The sequence below is a fragment of the Dysidea avara genome, chromosome 1 (assembly GCF_963678975.1).
Source record: "Dysidea avara chromosome 1, odDysAvar1.4, whole genome shotgun sequence".
In the NCBI taxonomy this organism is placed as follows: Eukaryota; Metazoa; Porifera; class Demospongiae; order Dictyoceratida; family Dysideidae; genus Dysidea; species Dysidea avara.
The window spans coordinates 21,063,988-21,085,421 of NC_089272.1; the positions used below are offsets into that span (position 1 = coordinate 21,063,988).

Here is a 21,434-nt window from a genome sequence, read left to right on the forward strand (position 1 = left end):
TTATACAGCCTATTGAGTGTTAGACATTCTCCCTCCTACTATTATTAACTCTTGATACAACAGTACTGTCATGGGTTTTTCTGGCCAAAAAACCACCCTAAAACTAGCCTCACAATACCTTCATGGTGCCTTGGAAGCATAACCAAGCCTGAAAGTGCCTTCAGTATGACTTGAAATGCTTCTAACAGGTTGCTACAAATTTTTAAAATGAATTTTCTGCTAACTGACTGACTGCCTGACGCCTTCAGACAAGCATAATTCAATATTGGCTAAGGCTACAGACTTGATTTTTTCACTGTCCAACATCGCTTTAGCCAACAGGTGCTTTTTGGCATATACCGCAGTATGCACAATGCATGCCTCATGGACTTACCAGTGTCCTCCATTGTGTTCCATTTATATTTGCTGAAAGTGTAAGGTGTCAATTCGCTGTAGCACCATGTGATGGCTTCCCTATGTTTGTAATGGAAATCATCCGAGCATTCTGTTGTGACTGGATTGATTGCAGAGGTCCTTCTTGTAGTAGTCTTCATATGTAATGCAGTGTAACATAGCTGAAAACAAAGCACATATGGCCACTTCTTTTAGTAATTGATAGTTGGGGTCGCATTCAGACAAAACAATAAGCCCAGTGCCATTCTTTCTTCTAATGTTGTAATGTGGTATGCACAGGTTCATAAGTCATAATACGTACAAAAAGGTAAACAAACAAACAAGTACATCTGTATACAGTAAGTAAAATTTTAAGTTTGATTAGGCATCATAGAAATAAAAAGTAGTAAAGCAAGGGAGGTCACCTAGTACACCTACCCACAGATCAACATCTACATGAAAGTAAAAATCACAAAGAATCATGTCCAGAACGCATGCATTGTAGCTGTTTTAGTAAGCAAATAGGCATGTCTTGAGACTAAGTGGTGTTGAACAGTAAAGAAATTAAGCCTGTAGCATTGAAAATGGTAAAAGTATGTTTGACTGATGGTATCAGTTTGTGAATAACTTAGTAGAATGAAAGAATAAAAATTCACAGAAGGTTGTTGGGAAGCTTTTGGTGTTGCTCTTATAACCCACATTAGGGATTGACTGTGCCTAACCAATACTGCCCAGAAGGAAAAGTGAGGTTGGTTTTGGGTGATATTTTATAGCAGCTAGGAAAGCACAACCCTTTATGATCTCTACTACAATGAGTGTATATATACAGTACTATATGGTGTGCATTTAAGAGTTACATAACCCATGTGTCTATAACACAGCTGAAGTGTAGTAACAACATACTTGGTATGACATTGCTTTAATTGATCTTGACATGACTTTAACTCTTTCTCTTTTTGCAATACAATATCTTGACTAAGTTTGGTTCTCTCTTCAGAAAGCTTTTCTTTATATCTAAAGTACGTACAGAGAGTGTACATGGTATGGTATAAAAAACATGCACTGCATAGATGCATACAAGCGATATATACAACTGTATGCAACACCATATGCAAGGCCGCTGATGGAGGGGGGGGGCTGGGCCCTACTTTGTTTGGGACCTCAAGGGTCCCCAAAGGTGGGCCCCATAGATATACATTGTTCATGCATACAATAAAAGAACATACAACAGTGTAAATCTTTTCTGTAGACTCGAAGACACAGGAAGTCTCAGGTCACAGTAACAGTACTAACAGATAGCATCAAGTAGCTAGCAAATTCAATATCCAGCATAGTTCCAGGGTCAGCAAATCATTACATGCAACTGCTCATAATAATATAATGATATAGGCGCTTAAAGAGCACTGCAACTATCGATATACTGTACTCTAATAGAACAGTCACCTATATACTCTAATAGAGCAATCAAGTGCACTCTAATGTCCAAATACAAGTACTGATAGATTAATGCTACAAGAAACTTTACTGTTGGAAAGAGCACTGAATTTCTAAAGCAGACATTGTAACATTACAAATACCATGAGTGATGCAAGACTGAGTATGAGCTTATCACTATATGGCCTGTAGTTGTATTTTTAGTCGTGTATGAGTATATTATGCACTTGGGCGTACAAATATCCTCAATATACTTATTAAACTGTATAGCAAAAACTCTAATTTGTCACTGCAAAATTCTTCTGTACATGTGTAGACCATCTGCCAGTGGATAACTGTGTCCCAGCTGTGAGTTATATAAAGTATCACAATAGTTCATCCATAAGTTACATTATAACAAACCGTTGAGTTTTCGACTATTAATTAACCCTTTAAATGGCTAATATATTGCCAAAAAACGCATGCTACGGGTGCCCTTTATAAATGGGTCCATAACTCCTTCATCCTAAGGGCTACAAAGTTGAAATAACCACCAATTTGTTGAGTAGGCCAAGGCATTTCTAATAAAGTTTAACATGAAGCGATTAGAACGAGCATGGGAAACTATCAACGCTTATAAACACACAAAAACGCATCAAAAAATTTGTACCTGTTTAAATTTCTATAACTTTCGCTCTGAGCATCATGGTGTGTTCTACTAAGAATAAAAATGTTCCTCACGTGATAAGGATTCTAAAAATATACAGTTATGATGTACTGTAACCCAGGGTTATAACAAGATGGTGGCACCCATCTTTCGCTGCTATGGTGAAGAATAACAATGCGCCTTTCTTCACTTCAAAGCACGTGAGTTATGTGTTTTCCTGTAAGGTTTTTAGATGTTTGGGTAGAAGGGAGAGAGGGCTCTCATATGGTATATAGCGTTCCGTGTTAATTAATGGGTGGGATCCTCACGTATTACGCAAAGATCACACAAGCCATAAAATATCATTTCCTGAGGTTTTTCTGCAGTTTTACAAAATAACTTGGGTAAGAATAGGGGCTGCTGAAGGGTTAAAGTATTCAAGATCTTTCAGCATCTAGGGGCTGCACCCCCAGACCCCTGCCACTAGTATTACAAACTTGTGTTCTGTTGGAAACTTCCTTTGAAAATCCTGCTGTAAACAATAATACATTAAAAATCAATCTCACATTCAAATTCAAAGGGTGCAGTATTTAGAAAATTCCTAGGTGGCATTGTATGATAGCTAGAAAAAGCTTAAATTTATAGAGTAATACAAACAGTCATATTAGAGTAATACAAGCTGATAGAGTAATACAAACATATTATACTGTGATAAACTACTCAAATCACTCTCATATTCCTTCTCATAGGGTCTAATTTTCAAAATTTCCTTGGGAGCCCCCAGACCCCCCTAGTTTAGCATGCAATCTATATCAATTATAAGGTCCCACATTCTTAACTTGCCCCAGGCCCCCCTAAAGTCTCTCGGCAGCCCTGACCATACGTATGTGTGAAAAATTTCAAATAACCTTGACTATTTGAGTCTCAATTAACTAAAAACTCAAACAGAATATATTAGAGTATTTCGTCAATGGTATTATATTAATGCATTAAACCTTAATGCCTGCCATGCTGATTAGAATTTGAATCACGTGAGCTGTATAATATGTATGGCCTTGCTAACTATTGTATGGCTAATCGGCCAACGGTTGTTTGGAGTGAATGAGATCAACAGGTAATGAGTTATGGATAGATATGCAAATGATTTGACACTTATAATTATGGCGTGCTTTTGACCCTTATACTTTTGTTGTAGGGTAAATCCCTAGACATTATTTTTATCCTGATTATATCACGAGTAAATTGATATCAATGACATAGCCTTAGGATACACTTTAATATTTCAAAAATTACAGTGCTTTGTTTACAATAATGCATAGTCGGCGATATATCTGCTAAAGTTAGAGTATGTTCTATTAAAGCAGTTGAAATAAGCATTGTAAAATGTGACCAGATCATGCAAGCCTAAATTTAACTGTATAAAGTGTTGATCACAATGGGTAAATACACCTGTACCTGCATATTATTACAAAAAAATCTGTAAACTTTGTTCTTAAGGCTCTATAAACCTGGATATCACCTTATTTGCCACCTTCTCAAGAGGAATTCACACTTTTATTGCTTGGATTCCTACTTCATTTATTAATTAATAATTTTTAAACATACTAGTACAATACAACTACAAATATGTATGTACAAACAAATACACTGTAATAAAACTACACCTGTATATGGTGAATAATGGTATTTGTAATTCACTAATGGATATCAGTATTGGGTCCATATTTTGCTACATGTATATTGGTGGAACACGTAGTTAAACACAAGCTGCCAAATAGCATAGAAAATAATCACTAAGCTTCTAGGATGACAATTTTACAGAACAGCCAAATAACTGCAAAACCTGCAGAGTTCATGATTTGCACATGTACAGTATATTGGATTATGCATTAGGTGCGTACACAGCTATTATAATAAACGTACATGTGTAAATACGTATGTAATTTGGAGTACTGGGGTTCACATTAATCATATACGGTATATGCAACAATTGAATGAATCAGCATGGATACCTTTCTTGAGATGCTATTAGTTCATTCTCTTTCAGTGATAATTTGCTTTGTAAAATATCATTATTTCTTTGAAGTTCAGTGACCATAGCTGTTAATGATGCCTTTTCTTTACTATACTTAGCTTCTACATTATTATGCCTGAAACAAGACATAAACTTTCATAGCAGATGAATACATAATTATTATGTACTGCAATTATATACACTTGAATGTACACAAATCAGCACACGTGAAAAATAGGTCACATATGTGATCCGCTGAGCGAAAACCGGCTGTTTTCGCAAAATTCTATTTTGCCATAAAACCATATTGAAATACACTGGGTAAAAATACACTTGCTACATGAAAAATTTACGCACACTTCAATCGTATTCGTATGCACTGAAATTAAGCTCAAATCAATAAAACTTATACATCACTGGATTTGCCTGTTTATGGAGATTAAGAAAATCTTTGTTTCGTGTTTGCTCAGCAAAGGATACATGAGTTACAGGCATTTATATACGATGCAGTAAAAACAACATTCACCATCTTAGTTGGAATAGCCTTCTTCTTTGTCAACATGGAGGAGTTAACATGTTGGTTGCTGGGGGCCACCCCTGGGAATAGTGGCAACCGCCACCATTTATAGAGGATTAAATTACACATATGTGCTCATATATATAATACATTTATTAACCTAGCTATCCACCCTTCCACCGCACCAAGCTCTGCATTGCCTACTCTTTTTCCTAATGCTAATCACATAACATTTTCCCACAAAGCCAGTAGTGTACGTGACAATACACAAGTTCAACAATCATGCAACAAGAATACAACGATACCGTAATAGCAAGTAAGATTATATCTACATGAGATCATGCATGACATGACAATATATAGATCATATAATATGTGATATAGAGAGGATGAGTTTGGATGAATAACGGGCAACTGAGGAAATCATAGGGCGGGCAGTAAGTTCTTCCCTAAATAGGGTAGATGAATGAACATAGCATTTGCAAGTGATGATAGAAACCACTAAGACATATCAAGCTGCAGCAATCGATCACCAGCAACCAAAATGACAGACCAAGCTATGTCATGAACATTAACATTGGCATCAATTGATAACGCATTACAGCTACATAACTAGCATCTAATTCATCCAAATTCCTCCAAATTTCCCCTGTTGCCCAAGCTTGCTGTACCCCACATATAAAATTACAATAGTACTTAGACAGTAATATTATTGTAGTTATAATAACCACACATAGCACAAGTATGCATGAAGCATATGACACATCCCGATGGTATATAGAAAATTACAACAATACCAAATGAGAATACAACTAAGTGAGCCTGTATGTGTACCAATAGCAGTAAGCATCTTACTAAGCAGAGTTTTGCAGGACCAGCAGGGACTAATGCCTGAGAACCTGGAGTACCAAGGAGTGTGCAGGTATGGCATAAGTATAAAGGAGTGTGTACATATGACATGAATGCAATGTACACAGTAGGCCTGCCAATTGATTGTATGCGAGTGTGTATGCAGCAACAAATGTATGCACATATTAGTGAGCATTAAGTGGCTTTGCAAATACTGATATGCATTTTTGCAAGCATGTAAGCAGAACATAACTGTAAAAGCCCATAAGCAGCAGCAACAGTTGTATTCCAAGTCTGAATACAGCCAAGTACTATACATACAGACATTGGTAAGCATGAGTAAACTTGCAATTAGAGCTAAAGAGGTTACTTATGTAGTATAAAGCCTGCAATGATTTTAGACATGTAGCAGTTAATATTGTATGCAGATACTTTCAAGTTTAAAGTACAAGAGTACTCTTGTGCACGCAGACACTATGTACTGACGAAGGAAAGTGCAACTGAGGATTGGAGGTATGTACCCCCAAAAACAAGCTGGTAAATGTTGATATATGCACCCAGCCTCCTACCTGCATGCAGCCACCAATGAACATGCATACACCCGAGTATGGAGCATGCCTGCGAAAGCAACAGCCATTGAGCTATATAGGTATGCAACAGTTGGTGTATACTGGAGGTATTACAAGTTACATTGGTAACCGAACAAAATATTTAATTGCATAAGAAGGTAGATACACCTGTAGGTTGCAGAGGTATGGAAAAGCTTGTAAAGGCTCCCTAGACAATGACACCTATCCTACTGTTACACCAGGGAAAGGAAACCCTATAGTAAGGTCTTATTATATACATGGAGAGGGGATGTGCAACCTTGGCGTACGTATGCGCACCTCCTAACTGCCTGTAGACACCAATGAACCTGCATATGCATGGACATGGAGCAAGCCTGCAGAGAGTAACACAGCTGAAGTGTAGTGGTCACATACACTGTATGCATGTTCAACGACAGAAAGCTACTGCACTGTAACTAACCGGTGGCAATTTCACGTACGCAAAGGTGGAAATGGAATAACCCAAGCACGTCTAAGAGCTGCCGTGCTTAAGGAGATAATAGTATTACTAAAGAAAAACACTTTTGGCCATAGGGATGTATACAAATACCCACTAGGTACATAATTAATAGCATAAGGGGGGGTTGGTGTAGAAGGGATTGGAGAGTGGTTACACATTAGTGGTAATTCAATCATGGAAATATAATGATGTCAGTGGCAGTGGCAGTAATGATAATGAATGAGCTAGTAAGATTAGAGTGGGATTAGACAACTGAGGTGGTCACTAAATAGTGTAGCAGTCGCATAAGCATGGTATTACATGAAAGCAACAGCTAGGACATGCCTGTCTGCAGAAGCAGTGATAACTCGCAAGGCTATAGTGAAGAGCATGCATGCTGTGGCAGCAATACTAGCAATGAAACAGTAGAAGTAAATTACTTGCGGCAGAGTTGTAGTTCAATAGTAGTGGCAACAGTAATAGCAGACATGCAGTAGCCATAAAATTCATGCAGCAGTGCTTCGGTATATCATGAGGTTGCATATCATGCAGCAGCAAGAGCATCGCACAGTACTCCGCTAGTCTCCGCACTCTCGGCAGATCATGCAATAGTGGCACCCTTAAGCTCACAGCAGTCATTACATTTACGTGGCCGCACTAATGTTTCATTAAGTGGCGATAATTTGTTTATTTATTTATTTTTTTTAAATTAATTAATTAATTTTATTTATTTATTTTTTTGTGCTGGGGCCATGATATACACTGTACATGCAGCGATAGTAATGTTCATGCAGCAGCCACAAATGGAATTGGGCAACTGAGGGATCAGGTTGGGGTCACTAGATGCCGTAGTAGCCATACTTAGGCAGTATTGTATATTGACCAATTGATGTCTGGAATATATACGCTTTAACGGAAGCAGTAATAATCAGAGCAATAGCAGTAGCAACAATAATATTCATGCAGCAGCAGCAGTAATAGCATTCTTGCAGCAGCGATAACATTCACGTGGCAGCACTCTCAGTGCAATAGCAGCGGCAATAGCAATATTCATGCAGCAGCACCCTCAGTGCAATAGCAGCAGCAATAGCAATATTCATGCAGCAGATGCAGCACCCTCGGTGCAATAGCAGCAGCAGCAGCAATACTCATGCAGCAGATGCAGCACCCTCAGTGCAATAGCAGCAGCAGCAGCAATACTCATGCAGCACATGCAGCACCCTCAGTGCAATAGCAGCAGCAGCAATACTCATGCAGCACCCTCAGTGCAATAGCAGCAGCAGCAACACTCATGCAGCACATGCAGCACCCTCAGTGTAATAGCAGCAACAGCAATACTCATGCAGCACATGCAGCACCCTCAGTGCAATAGCAGCAGTAGCAGCAGCAATACTGCACTTACTTGATTAAACACCGCCCTTTAATAGTCGCAGCATTTGAGTGGTCCCACAATCGATTGTGAAAATAATGGCTTAAACATCGCTCATGAGAAGCGAGTGGTAGTCGAGTTTGAATAGTCACCACATTGATTTTTGGAACTAAGATAATAAACGCCGTTGCATTTAATCAAGTACAGTAAATACAGTATTCATGCAGGAGCACCCTCAGTGCATTGGCAGCAGTAGTAGCAATATTCATGCAGCAGCAATAGCAATATTCATGCAGCAGCACCCTCAGTGCAATCATAGCAGCAATAACATTCATGCAGCAGTACTCTCTTAAGTGAATCATGCAACATACTTTGCATAGCGTAAAAGCACAATAGCCTCATATACTTGCAATAGCTCGTGAGCGACCAACCATCAAACATACAAAGTTATAAGCCTTACGTATAGCATGCTACTGGAGAAAGCTTGTCCAGCAAATGCTTGCCCATTGGTTGTGGTCCCCTCCTCATCCCTCAGCTACCACCAAACTATATGGAGGAGTGTACAAACACAGTGTAATTAGAGCATGTAAGTTTTTTTGTTTTTTTGCCGGGGCTACATTTATACGGCAGTATTCTCAGCCAATTATGCGACAACAGCAGCATATCATGCAGCGGCACTCTCATTATGCAACAGCACTCTCAGCCAAACATGTAACAGCAGCATATCATGCAATGCAGTATTCTCAATCATGCAATGGCAGCATATCATGCAGCAGCACTCTCATTATGCAACAGGAGCATATCATGCAGCGGCACTCTCATTATGCAACAGCAGCAATGCAGCACTCTCAATCATGCAAAGGCAGCATATCATGCAGCAGCATTCTCAATGCAATAGCATTAAGCTATTACGAGTTTTTTATTTTGCTTTTGCCAGCGATATATGCTTGATAACACCATCTGTGACCCTTAGCCGTAACCTAGCCAGTGCCTATATGTATCCAGCATAAGTAGTGCCTAGTGTCAGTGACCTAATAGAAGCTGAATAGTAGGAGTACTTACAGCTGGAAAATCATTGATGTAACACATTATTATTAAAGCACAATAACATTCATGCTGCATCATCATGCAGCAGTGCCTTATGTGATAGCAGCATGTAGCACTAGCACTTAACTAAGGCATGAGCAACAGTAGTGTACATAACATATAAAATAAATACAGCAATACCTCATGCAAATCAAGGCACATGTTAGCTGTGCATATATAAACATGCTAATGGTGAAAGCTTATTACACCCTGATAACAATTAAACAACTCAAACAAACAAGTGTAACAGTTGACAACACTTGGAACAGAGGTTTATGACAAACTTGAACAGACAAGCCCGGAAGTTAACGACACAATGTTAAAGGACAAGCTTGAAAGCTAATGACAAGACTAAGCCAGTACAGCAATTCATCGCAGCGTCACTTTAATTATGCTAAACTTCCTATAGAACGTGCGTGAGAACTCGGCTAGTATCCCTCGATAGCCGTTCATCTTATTGTAATGGTGCGATCAGTTTCGTTCAATTTAGTGCGCCGCATGTAACGCGTGTCACACAAGGAACGAGCTCACCAGTTATAATGAACTTCCAGCGATGACGACCTTGTTTCTTGTTTACCATCTCGATCAATTCCGTAGGCTGGAAGGACTGCTATGAAGAACCTCTGGCCATGGTAGCTCGGCTCATACACAACTCGTGTGAGTGGCACATTTTTTGTTCACCAACCACTGTCCCCGGTACACAACACGACACTAGCGGTCTTGTTTCACCTACTAGAACTTTTCTTTAACTAGGCCATTTACCTTTCAAGAACGTGGCATGTCATGTGACCGCAAACCTGTTAAACCAGTTTGTTGATTACACAATACTTGAAACCATCTCAACATTACTTCACGTGCTTAGATTATAGCGCACCTTTATGCTATAGCATGCACTTAGGTCACGGAAATTATGTGCAAGTTCTTATAGTGCTATATCACAATATCTGCAGCATGCATGTTAACTTCAATTTATTGCGATACAATAAATTACATTATAGGGAAATATACCTTGAGTGATTTGCCAGTTCATGGTGCACAGATTGAGCCAAGTCCCATCTCCGTAGCTTGTTTCAATCGTGAGTTATGATCAATTATCTGTAATTTATTTCCCGTACTGTTGCTGTACAAATTGAGTTTATCACTGTTCAACTGTCAAGCACTACAACTATTCATCATAAAAGGCTGAAACTTTGGCTGTCCACTCTTGATACTGAGATGCAATAAAATGGAATTCGAGGAATGTGCGAAAACAGCCAGTCTTTTGCTCAGTAGGTCACATACAGTATATTATATGCATCTGTATTGTTAGAGTATATAAATACAGCTATCTAAGTACATGCTGTACATACAACATAGTAAAACCAGCCTAATTGGATCACTGTATGGTCACTTATCCAAAATATCCATTGTAAAAATTCTCAAAAGTAACCAGCTTAAGAAATAAACCCACCTGTATAGCAAAGTCAAGATTTTCAGCCCAAACGTGACCTGAATGCACAGGTTTTACAAATAAAACATAAGGATATTTACAGTATTATTATTATTATAGGCCTGGGTATATACAATCAAGTACGTATACTCACCAATGGCACAACCTAACAGTAGAGCATGTACGCACAGTGTATGGTGTGTGTGTGTGGAACAGATACACATACACAGTAACATAATTCTAGAGGAACTGACTGGTGCACAAATATGAATGGTATTAATAGCATGCAAATACAATCGGTATGACCACTATAATAAATAAATATAAGTACAGTAATTGTTCTCTTGACTACCCTATATATTGAAAGCCACATCATATATCTCAACTGTCATGCCTCCAGCATAATTCTCACAATTTGAGACATAATTTTAAATTCTCACAATTTGAGACATAATTTTATGCCCAAGGTATTGAATCTCACCCCTACAAGCAATGAACCTTAAACTTTCAACAAATACTCAATAAAGATATTGATAAATATGTACAGTATTTGTACACAGTTTGTATCACATATAACCCTTCTCACATGATACTGGGTATTCAAATGGCTCTGGATTAGAGCACTGGATTAAGCAATGGCTGGATTAAGACATGGCTGGAGTTGCCAAGTGCTGACCAGTGAGATGTCAGATAAAAAGAAGCAGAGTTTTTAAACTGCCTATCACCTACAGCTGTTATTTGAGTTATATTTTTAATATGACATGGCATCTTTCAAGTGATCAGCTACATGTAGCCGCTAGTTCTCCAAATTTCATCTTCCAGTGTATCTTTGGCATCGCACGATCATTTTAGAACAGTGTCCTCAAATGCAGTACCAGAATTTAATGCATATCAGTTTGCACAAGTATAATTCCAGTCTGTGGCATAATAATTTAAAGTAGATTAAGCTGTGTAAACAGCAGTACAGTGGTCCCTCGATTATCTGAACTCGTTGGGCCCTGGGTGTGTTCAGATAATCAAAAAGTTTGGATAATCAAAGCCCATTCATTTATATAGAGCCTTGTTCAATTACTCTAATAGAATGCACACCTTATTATAAAATACTCTAATAGAGCAGTCATCGCTACAGTTTGGATAACCGAAAGTTCGGTTAATCAATGGCCAGATAATCGAGGGACCACTGTATATATAAATATCAAACATAGGTGCACAATCGCACAGCAATTGTCTGACCAAGGGCGTGTTTTGTGTATGTTGTGGTTTGTTCTCTCCATGCATGAGATGCATAATAGTAGATATATATAGCTTTGTGTGCATGTTGATCTAACTCCTAGCAAAGGTTTCAGGTTGAGAGTTATGCATCATCACACAATCTTACATAGCCGGAAACACATACTTGATGTGACATTGCTGTAATTGATCTTGACACGACTTTAACTCTTTATCCTTTTGCAATACAGCATCCTGACTGTGATCAAGTTTGGCTTTCTCTTCAGAAAACTTTGTACACAAAATTTGTAGTTCTGTACACCTACAGTATAATACAACATTCTACAATGGCACATGTGAACAAATACAATGAATACAGTGCATGTGCACATGTACAAAACAGTTAAGGGGTCATGCAACTACGTATTGTCAGCATACATAATCACTGCAACAGGCATCAGAGAACATAAACAGCTTTAGTGATTTAGTACTGTACATACAGAACTCACAAAGAAGGATGCGAATTACAGTAATTGCTTAATGTAACAGACTTCAAGACAAGAGTTTTAGTGTTCGAAAACTGTATTCCATACAACATTGACAGTTATCAGTGCAAGAAGAATTTTGCTACCATTGTCTTACCTTTCATCCTTTTGCTTTAATTCCTGTCTGAGTTCTTCAATTTCTTGACAGTAGCTACAACATGTAAGGAAACAAGTAAATATATACATAAGATAACACAGACAAGTGTATAGTGTCAAGTAGATCCTCAGCAAACTCCTCAGTTATTTAAACACCATTGTTCACAGAAGGTATATAAAACCATTAGATAAATTTTGGATAGATGAAGTCAATTGTTTAACCCTAAAACTCTGAGGTTTACACAATATCCTGTACAGACAGACATACTAAGGTTGGGGTAATTTAACTTCATTGGCTAGAACACTGGAATTACAAATGCTTACTTGTTATGAAGTAATGAACAACAGTTACTTTCATTTCCATGATTCTAAATTTTTGCCACTTGTTTAATTTCAATTGTGGGTTTAATTGTGTGAATCATGTATGGCCTGATTGGAAATTGATGGTGATCGAACAGAGCTTATCACACATTTATAGGAACAACCACCATTGAGTTAGGAATCATTTTATAAAGGTAAGTACATGTAAAGGGTTTGCATGTAAGTTGTTAGCCAAGCAAAAAGCATAGCTATAGAGAGTATGGCTCAGAATTACAGTGATCTGTTATAGGCATGCATAAAGATCCTGTTTTCCGTACACTATGCAGGCTTAATGATAGAACATATACTTGATTAAATACCCTAATTGAACAGTCACTTTAGGCATGTGGATAATTGAGGTGTTCAAATAATCAAGGTTCAGGAGGATGCACTGTAGGTACATGTTAGATGAGTGCAAATACACTTTCATTTGGATACATGATACATGCTACAAACGTACTTTTTATTGATATTGTTCAACTCTTCATATCTACCAGTATTGATGAGCTGATCAGCTTGTGAACCATGTCTGAAGAAACAAGAGACAACACAGTATGCATATTGTAAGCTACAAAATTTTACAGTTATTACAGTCTTGTAACTATGCACCGTATTGCGAGGTTTCTTCGAGGGAGAATTTTTTATTTATTATTATTATTTTATTTTTTTTGCAATTTTTGCAAATTGGCACCAAACCATGAAAATTTCTCCTACAAACTTTAGACTTGGCATTTTGTAAGTATTATGAGTAAACAAAAGAACCAGAATATGCAAAAATTCCCCATCCTCAAAAATTTGAATGAAACCTGTATACCTACAGTAATATATAGTGCCTTGATTGAAAAAAACTGTCCTGATTTTTCACGCAATAATGGATGTATGATTTCAAATTAATACTATGACTAAATGTCTGGATTGTATACAAGTGTCCCTCACTATACAGTATGAAATCAAACATATGTATATGCATACATGGCTCAGCACAACAATGGGCTACAGTCTGTTAGGGGCCCTAGTCAGTTACTTCACCTATGCCCCAACCTCATATTCTGCCCTGGGACCCCTAAAAAGTCTCCGGACAGTGTTCCATATATACAGTAAACTAGCCAAACAAACTGAGTGTTATACACTATAGGAATATTATGTACATTGTACAGATCTGTACCTCTATTTACTGTATGAAACAGTTTGACATACGTACAGTAGATGTACAGTACAAATAGCAAATTTTTCTTTGCAATATACAGTTATTACTCCATAATATAGAATACCTTTTCTGATTTTTAGGTTCTACATCTTTCTGTGTTACAGTTGGTTGTGTACTTTTCTTGCCCTTGTGCAATTTTTTAGATTCTGAGTAAGGTGATTTCCTTTCATTTGAAACTTTCTTATTCTGTGCTTGTAACTCATCATGTCTAAAACACAGTATGCATAAACACTTAATATGTAAGAGTATATACAGCTTTTACATACATGTACTGAACGTACTTAGAATCGTAAGTACTGTAGATCAGTTTAAAAGTAACATAGAGTATGAGGCATGACACTGCACACCTTAAAACTCCCATAATTGATTTCAACTTTCAGCTTGATGTTTTATAAACAAGTTGTTATTGTGCTACTTCTAAAAAGCAGGTATCCTATCCTTTAAAATGTGGTGTTATCCATGATTTTGTATTACTAAATGCACACAGCATGTTATTGCCTTTATTTGTAATACATTTTGTAATTCAATAATTACCACTTTTTATGCCTACGTAAAGAATGTATCTCAAACAAAGCACTTTAAACCACAAACAATGTTCAGGTCTACTTTTTTAATGATTTGTCTATAGAGTTTTCTCACGAAAATTCTGTCAACAAAGCCTTGAGTCTGTTCTTAATTTCATATGCATAAGAAAGGACATGCCCCTTTCAATAAGGCAAAAGCATGCAGTGTATCTTTTGACTCCTTGTATGGCCTTACTGGGGTACAGTACTTAAAAGTTAACTGCGAAGACCTGTTTTCCATTAACTACAATGTATCTTGACATCACTTTTGATGAGCTGTTAGCAATTAGTGATACAGATTTACAGGAACTACTCTATTAATTGATCCTTGTTGAATAGCGCTGTGGCCACTCATGAAGATAATGTGACCGGATCTGCGAAAACAGGACATAATTGCACATTTTTCGAATTCCTGTTTATTAAATATTTATAATCTACCCACTGGCAAAGTTTCAACTTCATATGCCAATAACTTTGGGAGTTACAGACCTACAAAGTAGCAACAACAGAAAAATCGATATGTACAGTAAGTATAGGGAAAATAAATTACAGGCACTTTGAATTTTTTAAATGATTTATGGCCTTGTAACCATTGACAAGTGTAGTACTGCTTCACCAACATACTAAACCTAGTTTTTGTGTGTGATAGTGTTGATAGTGGCGTTGTGTCTAACCATCATGTCTTACATTTTGCAATTATAATCGATTTTTTTTATTTTTGGTAACATTCCTTACTGGTCTACTGGATTATGCACACTAACAATTTCATAAGTGAGCGATTATTTATACATGTACTTCTGCATATTAACATGTACGTCATGCTTCGTATGACTGTTTTAAAGAGTACTCCAGCAGTTACTGTACTAATGCTGTCCACTATGCCCAAGTAACATGTATACAAATAGAAGGCTAAAATACATTGGAGCTATCAGAAAATATACATACTCTAATACAGCAGCCAATACTTTACTTTTGCTTTAGTTTCTGATAATCGGCATTCAGAGTAGATATTTCATCTTCATAACGCTTTTTCTGGTGATTAAGTTGTAATCTTAATTCAGCCATCATTCTCTGCAATTCACCCTCTTTACTAGTTTCCAATTCTGTTATTCTGTTAATACAGTACATGTACACCATATTAAATAATCTATCCGTACTGTATATTAATGACTACACAAATGCAGCACATTTCAAATAGTGTATACAGACAGCTACAGGGTATGTGCATAAATACAGTGTACAGAATTGTACATACACATATACTTATACATACTGTACTATATGTATGTACTGACTAAAGCAAATGTACAGTAGCATCCACACTTGTGCAAACAAATGAATTCAAATTCTAGTAACTGGCATATTGCATTACATACTACTGTTACTGTATACTATAGTGTATTGCATGTACATACGTATGTATGTATGTACAAACAGTGTAGGTCGCCTACATTTAAACTATACTAGTTAACATCACTAGTCAATAGTATAGCCATATATAGCCATGACTGAAGTAGAGATTAACGTCCTGCTAATGTTTCCTTATGGAGTACTTGTTTGTATACATCCTTGTAAAAACATAATTTGAATGACTTCCAACAAACACTGTGGCTTTACTTAGATGGCTTCATAAAGCAACAACAACATTAGTCAGTGGACTTAAAAGGCTTTACAGCATCACTATTGGTGAACCATAACAAAAGGACTATGAAATGCAAAGTAGCCATTTCCCTTTCTGTTTCAGCTATGTTCCATCATTACAAATGAAGAACAGTACAAGAAGCATCTCTGCACAGTGGTAGAGAGAAAAGGAGAACAAATGATACATACCTGTATGTACATGCATGCATTATACATATAGCTGCTGCAGTTGATGAAAAGACAAGTCTTGGACCAAAGCAGTGAAGAAATCATGACAAGCCTTAAACCACAACCATTGTTGAGTTATACTTGGCTGAAGGCATCAGACAGTCAGGCAGTCAGATAGTAGAAAATTCAGTTAAATATATTTGGCTTGATTATGTCTAGCCAAGCTGTTTATTATTATTATCTCACTAGGGACTCAAAAAAAACCGCTCCTAAAGCCTGTGTAGCAGGGAGTCAGAAACATGATACTAAAGCTCTGTCAAATGCAGAAAAAAATCCAGACCAGGTAGTGACTGTTGTGAAAGAAGAGTGAGGCAAGTTTTTGAGATTTTCGGAAATGAATACCTAAACCTTCATGTACAGTATGGTAGTAGTACTGTACATGTACAGAGTACAATATAACAGTCGGCCCTCGGCCATTTTCCGACCAAGCGATGCTGTTGACCGATCAATGTAGCCGTTGGTCGGCCATTTGTGCCGATCAAATTTTTTTACAACTGTAATTCTTTATTATTAGTCTTTATAACATGTATTATTATAGTTATTATTATTGTCGTATCGTTAACTTTCCTTACCGAAGCTATTTAATCACTACGTGAAGTCTCGATCCCGTCGAAGCATCGACTCGATGCGCATGCGTAAGCTAGAGCACTGCACCTCGTATTTATCCAAATTATCGATTGTGGGTTACTGTTGATGTTGTGAAGAAGCGATCACTACACTGACTACACGAGTGGCGCCTTCCAAGAGAAGAAAGTAATGTTTGCGAAGTGGAGGTATTAAGTATAAGATGGCCATTTCGTGGTTATAATCTGTAGAGATGCAGTGGCTGGAGAAAGTGGAAAAGTCACGTGATAAAAGTGTTCTGCACACAGAAAGTTCGAGAGTAAGTTTTGATCTATTGCTATTCACAAGAGAAACTTTAGCAATTGCTAGTTGATAATTCAATCTGTGCTGACTCAACACCACTTGTAACAAAGCATTTAGCCTAGCTAAGTCTACAAACTGGCTGTACAATACATTGATTCATAGTTTTTTTTTGTAAAATATGTATGCAGCAACGCAAATTTTGTACATGTATTACTAATAAACAATTAATTCTCTGTAAAATGCATGTGCATAAAGTTCAGTGATAAGTAGCTGAGAGTGATCTCAGATTCAATCTCAGAGTGATCCTTTTTCAAAAATTTCCTGGGGGGGGGCATGCCCTCAGACCCCCCTAGAAGGTTTGTGCTTCGCACTGCAGGGTGTACTTTGCACACTAGGCTAGTACACCTCTATCTTATGGCCATGCAATTTCAGAAATGGCCAATCAAATTTACTTTTGATTGGCCATTCTGTCCGAGCAATAATTTTCCCTTATATTGTACACTGATGTATGATTATACCTTCGTTTTAGTTTCTTTGTATTGTTGTCTAAGGTAGATATTTGTGAGTCATAGTAGTTCTTAGTCTGACCTTCTACTTCTGTTACTCTGTGAAAAAAGAAAATAATAAAAATGTAACAACAGTCTATATAACAGTCAGTGTGCATCTACCACTGTATGTATGCAGATGTATACACGTATTCTACACATACTCTATACACGTATTACATGTAACCACTGTCCTGTAGTGTGGTTCAGAAATAAACTCAATAAAACTACAGGTATACTCTAAACAGGCAACATACGGTACAAGTACATAGAAATGCATGCATACTGTTTTATTTACTAAAACATGTACTGTACTTCAGTGGTGTTGAAGTGATTTGACTAAGATATGCAGCAATATTGGCAGCACTGTAGATGTCAAAATGCTACACAGTGTGCCGTGGCCTGACAGTGCAAATGACCAAGACAAAGAATACAAAATGGCTTTAAAGAACTTGTCCTACTGTATACATGTATAGCAAGTAACCATACATAGTGTACTACACACTGTTAATATAACAACCTTTGCTTTAGTTTATCTGTATTATTCTTTAATAAAGATACTTGAGATTCATACTGGTTTTTATCCTTAATAGTCTGAGCTTTTAATCCTGCTATTCTGTAAAATGTAAAATGAATGAAATAATGTCTAATGACAATTTACATGATATACAGTACTCATACACAAAAAAAAAAACCTATTTCATTTTGTAGCACAGAACTAAAAGCTACTGTATGTATGTATGTATGTACATTGTACATAACATACATACAAGGACAAGAAAAATTGGAATTTTTAAATTAGATTAGGGACAATGTATAATGCTGCAATAAAAAGTACTGAAACAAGCTGGATCGGAGTAGTACGTAATGTCCAAATACTGTAAAACAATAAGAAGTGAATATCCCTACTGTGCATTGAGTATAGCACAGTAGGGATATTCACTTCTTATTGTTTTACAGTATTTGGACATTACGTACTACTCCGATCCAGCTTGTTTCAGTACTTTTTATTGCAGCATTATACACTGTCCCTAATCTAATTTAAAATTCCAAATTTTTCTTATACTTGTTTGTGAAGTTTTTTTGCAAGCTCATGACCACTAAATATCTGCTGAGTTACTCACAGCACTATTATACTAGATTATGACTCATACAATAACAATTGATCAGTGGGCGTGGCTCTACATAAGCCTGCAGACAACAATGGACGTGGATTCGTGCATACCTACACACTGATGAATGGACGTGGCTACCATATGTCTACAGACTGTAATTTATGTACATGTAAGTAGGCGTGGCTCACGAAAGAAGCAAAGCTACGCTATGACGTGTAGTAATATGTCCACATTTAATTTAGCACGTGGGGTCAGACCCAAATAATCTGTAAAGCAGGACCTGGATGACCCGACTCAATTTACATTGTTACTAAATAAACTATATTTATTGACTTACACTAGTTTTGCCATGAGTTGCTCTCTCTGATCAATATCAACAGCGAGTCATGTATGCGTGTGTTTTTGGTGCAACCAGCGACCACATGTATTCGAATAGTTTGATGCAATATACACTGGTATGGAAGCCGTACTGTAGTCTATTAACACTCAGCGGTAGAACCTTGACTGATGGCCATGGTAAAGAAGGATAAAAGGTAAGACAATAGCGCAAGCATTGTATGCATATCAATATACCAAAGATTTTTTCATAAGCGAACTAGAAACATTTCTGTGAAAAAATTAGGGCTGTAGCTGTAGCCACGTTTCCGCTACGCTTGACTGAAGGCGTCAGGCAGGCAGGCAGGCAGGCAGGCAGGCAGGCAGGCAGGCAGGCAGGCAGGCAGGCAGGCAGGCAGGCAGGCAGGCAGGCAGGCAGGCAGGCAGGCAGGCAGGCAGGCAGGCAGGCAGGCAGGCAGGCAGGCAGGCAGGCAGGCAGGCAGGCAGGCAGGCAGGCAGGCAGGCAGGCAGGCAGGCAGGCAGGCAGGCAGGCAGGCAGGCAGGCAGTAGAAAATTCTGTTGAATATTTGTTTTTTCTAAATTCTGTAGCAACTTGACACAGATGTTTTGGGTCAATCTGAAGACACTTTTGGGCTTGGTTTTACCAACCAATACTGTCATGTCGTTGTGAGGAAAAATCGTGGCAGGTTTTTGGGTTATACATGTATTATATCACAGATCGCCCCCACACCTTCGATGTCCCTAATATACAGTACTATCGTACTGTGTGATATTGTACTTAACAGATTACACACTGTACATAAAACATTAATCAGCAACACACATTTTCCAAAGTAAAAACATACAGTAAGTAAACAATTTGAAAAAAAACACACTCAGTATTATATATTGGAAGCAAGGTGTGGATCAAACAGTACATTAAATGACATGGATCTTAAAACAAGGTAGGATGACTGTTTACTTGTTTGCAGTATTTAAAAACTATGTATGCAACAAAGTAAATGAACATACATATTACTTCACATACGGCCCTGTATAAGTTGAGATATTAACTGAACAAGTACACAGAAAAATTTGAAATTTTCAACTAGAGTAGGGACCATAGCACATCAATAAAAAGTACCAAAACAAGCTGGAGTAGTGCACGATATTAAATCACAGTACAACAATAAGAAGTGTTATATCCCTACTGTGCTCAGGATAACAGAAATGCACAGTAGGGATATACACCTGTAACACTCCTTACTGTTTTACTGTGATTTAATATCGTGCACTACTCCAACTTATTTCAGTACTTTTTATCGATGTGCTATGGTCCCTACTCTAGTTGAAAATTCCAATTTTTTCTGTGTACTTGTTTGTTAACTTTTTTTTTGTAAATAATCATTATGACTGGTGAACCCACACATACCACATCTGAAATGGCGTCGCATGCCCCAGCTATATCATCTGAAAGTGAAGTATCTTCGTTGTCAGCTACAGTATGTTCAACCCATTACACAGCAGTATGAATCAAGACCTGTTCGAAAAGCACCTCTGCAATCAAAGTAACCACCAAAAATACGGATGATTTCCATTACGAAGGGAAGCCATCATGTGCTACCACCAAATCGACACTTCTTGCTGTCAGCAAAGATGAATGGGACACAAAGGGGGACACTGGTAAGTCCATGAAGAATGCATTGAACATATTGCGGTATGCCAAAAAACACCTCTCAGGCCGAAGCGACATCAAACAGTAAAAAAATCAAGCCCGTAGCCTTAGCCATTATCGAGTTACGCTTGTCTGAAGGCATCAGTCAATCAGTCAGTTACTTACTCAGTCAGTCAGTAGAAAATTCCATTAAATAAATATTTTTTTAAATTCTGTAGCAACTTGTTTTTGGGTCAATCTGAAACCTTGTTTGGGCTTAGTTTTACCTAACCAATACTGCCTCGTTGTCATCAGGGAAAACTAAGGCTGTTTTTTTGGGTGATTTT

The 21,434-nt window shown here is 37.5% G+C and overlaps 1 protein-coding gene across 2 annotated transcripts in view; it reads right to left on the reverse strand.

The window, feature by feature from the left end:
• LOC136258985 (early endosome antigen 1-like) overlaps positions 1-21,434 on the reverse strand; it is a 70,747-nt gene that overhangs the window by 23,017 nt on the left and 26,296 nt on the right. For both annotated transcript variants that reach the window (XM_066052382.1, XM_066052393.1), the window contains exons 13-21: positions 18,524-18,619; positions 17,977-18,063; positions 15,693-15,833; positions 14,224-14,367; positions 13,413-13,481; positions 12,594-12,647; positions 12,139-12,273; positions 4,444-4,581; positions 1,276-1,386 (exon numbers count right to left, since the gene is read on the reverse strand). In XM_066052382.1, coding sequence (XP_065908454.1) covers positions 1,276-1,386; positions 4,444-4,581; positions 12,139-12,273; positions 12,594-12,647; positions 13,413-13,481; positions 14,224-14,367; positions 15,693-15,833; positions 17,977-18,063; positions 18,524-18,619 — 975 coding nt within the window. The remainder of the gene's footprint in view (positions 1-1,275; positions 1,387-4,443; positions 4,582-12,138; positions 12,274-12,593; positions 12,648-13,412; positions 13,482-14,223; positions 14,368-15,692; positions 15,834-17,976; positions 18,064-18,523; positions 18,620-21,434) is intronic.